The sequence below is a fragment of the Camelina sativa genome, chromosome 11 (genome assembly GCF_000633955.1).
Source record: "Camelina sativa cultivar DH55 chromosome 11, Cs, whole genome shotgun sequence".
NCBI classification, from domain to species: domain Eukaryota; kingdom Viridiplantae; phylum Streptophyta; class Magnoliopsida; order Brassicales; family Brassicaceae; genus Camelina; species Camelina sativa.
Genome location: NC_025695.1, coordinates 45,588,492 through 45,591,004, shown reverse-complemented (window position 1 = coordinate 45,591,004; position 2,513 = coordinate 45,588,492). Strand labels below are relative to the sequence as shown.

The 2,513-nt window shown below is 40.4% G+C and overlaps 3 protein-coding genes across 4 annotated transcripts in view; 2 read left to right on the top strand and 1 right to left on the bottom strand.

The window, feature by feature from the left end:
* LOC104726596 overlaps positions 1 to 549 on the bottom strand; it is a 3,110-nt gene extending 2,561 nt beyond the window's left edge. Inside the window, exon 1 of one of the 2 annotated variants that reach the window (XM_010445484.2) lies at positions 13 to 549. In XM_010445484.2, the coding sequence (XP_010443786.1) occupies positions 13 to 447 (435 nt within the window). In that variant the 5' untranslated portion in view covers positions 448 to 549. The remainder of the gene's footprint in view (positions 1 to 12) is intronic. The other variant, XM_010445486.2, reaches the window with a different exon arrangement.
* On the top strand, positions 873 to 1,445 carry LOC104726595 (histone H4). The gene has a single exon (XM_010445483.2). It carries the CDS (start codon positions 945 to 947, stop codon positions 1,254 to 1,256), a length of 312 nt encoding a protein of 103 aa, XP_010443785.1. The 5' UTR covers positions 873 to 944; the 3' UTR covers positions 1,257 to 1,445.
* The window catches only part of LOC104726594, a 3,317-nt gene continuing 2,991 nt past the window's right edge, over positions 2,188 to 2,513 (top strand). The window contains exon 1 of the mRNA XM_010445482.2: positions 2,188 to 2,497. Coding sequence (XP_010443784.1) covers positions 2,405 to 2,497 — 93 coding nt within the window. The 5' untranslated portion in view covers positions 2,188 to 2,404. The remainder of the gene's footprint in view (positions 2,498 to 2,513) is intronic.

The window sequence follows — 2,513 nt, the reverse complement described above, 5'->3', positions numbered from 1 at the left end:
AGAAGTACAAACCTCAGCTTTCTCACAAGCATAATCGAAGGCGTTCTGATTCATCGGCCTAACAGCAATAATATCATAACTCTTTAGAATCGGATTCCCAGAATTCAAACTCTGACACTGAGCATTACTCTCAACATGAACCGTGAGACCCGTGTACTGCCGAAACGGAGTTGCTCGCGGAACGCCTAGTAAATCGCGATGGAACCCAACAGAGGAAGCTAACCGCGGAGCGACTTTGATAAGTGATCCAAGAGTGAGAAGAGGGATCGTACACGAGTCCTTGTCAGACATCACGCCTTTGATCGAACGATTATGTGCGATCCCAACATAGCCCAGCTCCATGGCTTTCGTGGCGAGCTTTAACCGCAAAGCTTTCCCGCCGGCGACTTCCTTACCGCCTGATCTTGGCGGCTCATTGTACGGAATACTTAGATCGAAGAATCCCATCAGAGAGAGATTTTTCCGAATTATTTTTTTTGGTCGTCAGAGATTTTTTTTTCCCGATTAGGGTTTAAGCAATTTGGGTTTTTTTTAGATACAGTACTTAACAAACGACGGCGTATAAGTCAGTTGTCGAGACGCATCGTATTTAAAAACTTGGCCAAATATGAAATTTCCCCAGAATAAAAAGAGTGAAGTGCAAATTATAAAAAGTTGAGTTTCGATTTCGAAACTGAAGATTGAAGAAACACTCGGTGCATGTGTATCACGCGGATCGCTATTAATAACCGTTGATTTAAAACAATCGACGGCTTTTATGTTATTTCATTATTGACGAGGATCGATATTAACAGCCGTTGGATGGAATATTAAATCGGATGGTTCAAAACAAAACCCCTCTTATATATAAACAAACCATACTCCCGTCACTTTCTCAGAATCAAAAGCAATTCATTCTTTTACAAACAAAAAAAAAGGAAAACTAGTTCTTCTGTGAAAAAAAAATGTCGGGTCGTGGAAAGGGAGGAAAAGGATTGGGGAAAGGAGGAGCGAAGCGTCACAGGAAGGTTCTGAGAGACAACATCCAAGGAATCACCAAGCCGGCGATCCGAAGGTTGGCTCGTAGAGGTGGAGTCAAGCGTATCAGTGGTCTCATCTACGAAGAGACACGTGGAGTCCTCAAGATCTTTTTGGAGAACGTGATCCGTGACGCTGTTACCTACACCGAGCACGCTAGGAGGAAGACTGTCACCGCCATGGATGTCGTCTACGCTCTCAAGAGGCAAGGAAGGACTCTCTACGGATTCGGCGGTTAAGGGCTTCTTAAGATTTGTGTTTGTAGATCTGTCTCTGAAAAAAATTAGGTTTTCGAGAACTCTCAATGTGGGTATTTTAGCAAATGTTGCAAGACTTCGTTTCCTTAATTTTGTTGTCTTCTTTAGTAATGTGTTTTCTCATTTGCAAATTTATCAACAATGGAATTAAAATTAGCTTCGATTACTCGATAGATCCGACTCTTAATTTTTGTTTATAACCTCCTCGCTTTGAAATTGTGAATCTGACAATTGAACCAGACCTGTAAATCGGTAGCCGTGAACCCAGTACTTAGACGATTGGCCATCGACGTGTTGGTACTCGTCTAATGATAATATTACTTGGGCTTTTCGTTTCATTACTATCATAAAAAACGAAATACTAATGTGGACTAAAGTGTCCAAACTTGTTTGTCCAATAACAATCCGAGGCCCAATAAAATTATGCACCGGGCCGGATGAAGAAGACGAGACGTCAGGTTCAAGTTTTGAATAAAGAAGAAGAAGCTTTTAGTCTTTGCGGGTAAACTTTACTTTCACCGTTTCACGCCATGTATGGTATTATTTGGTTTTAATACATTATCTCTTTGCCACGAGTGAATAATGATGTCTCGATCCATAACTTAAGAAAAGCAGATAATGAATATCTTAAGGAATTGCTCCAATCCAATGAATCAGATTTTTGTAAATTTCTAAAAATAGATACAAAAGTGTCGTATTGCATAACAAATTTTGAAAAAGATACAAATCCACGACAAGTTAACGAAGCTACTCAAACACCATACCCATAGTGACGCAAAATTCACATACAACTTTCACAGGAGTGGCCTAAGGGTGTACACGTGGTTTTATCAAAGCGACACGTCATCACTGTTCCTTAACGACGTCGTTTCAAAACAATCTATTCTCTATTCTCCTCTCCTGTCTTAATCGTAGTTACACAGTTAGCAAAAAGCTCTACAAACTAATTTAAATCCAGAGAGACCCCATTCGTGGATTGATTGATTGATTTCTCAGGATAAAATTAAAATTTGAATAAAGAAGAAACAATCATTGTCATCAAATCTCTCGAATCCTTTCTCTCATTCTATCGATAGATCGAGGCGGTGACCCGCATGTGGTAGTTTTGGATCAGTGGTTTTTTTTTTAGAATGGAGAAAGTTTCATCGCCGTCTTCGTCTTCTTCACGGAGGTCTGCTTATCTTGAAGCTCTTACTCAGGAGATTAAAAAGAAGCTTACACGGGTTTGCTTTCCCCCCC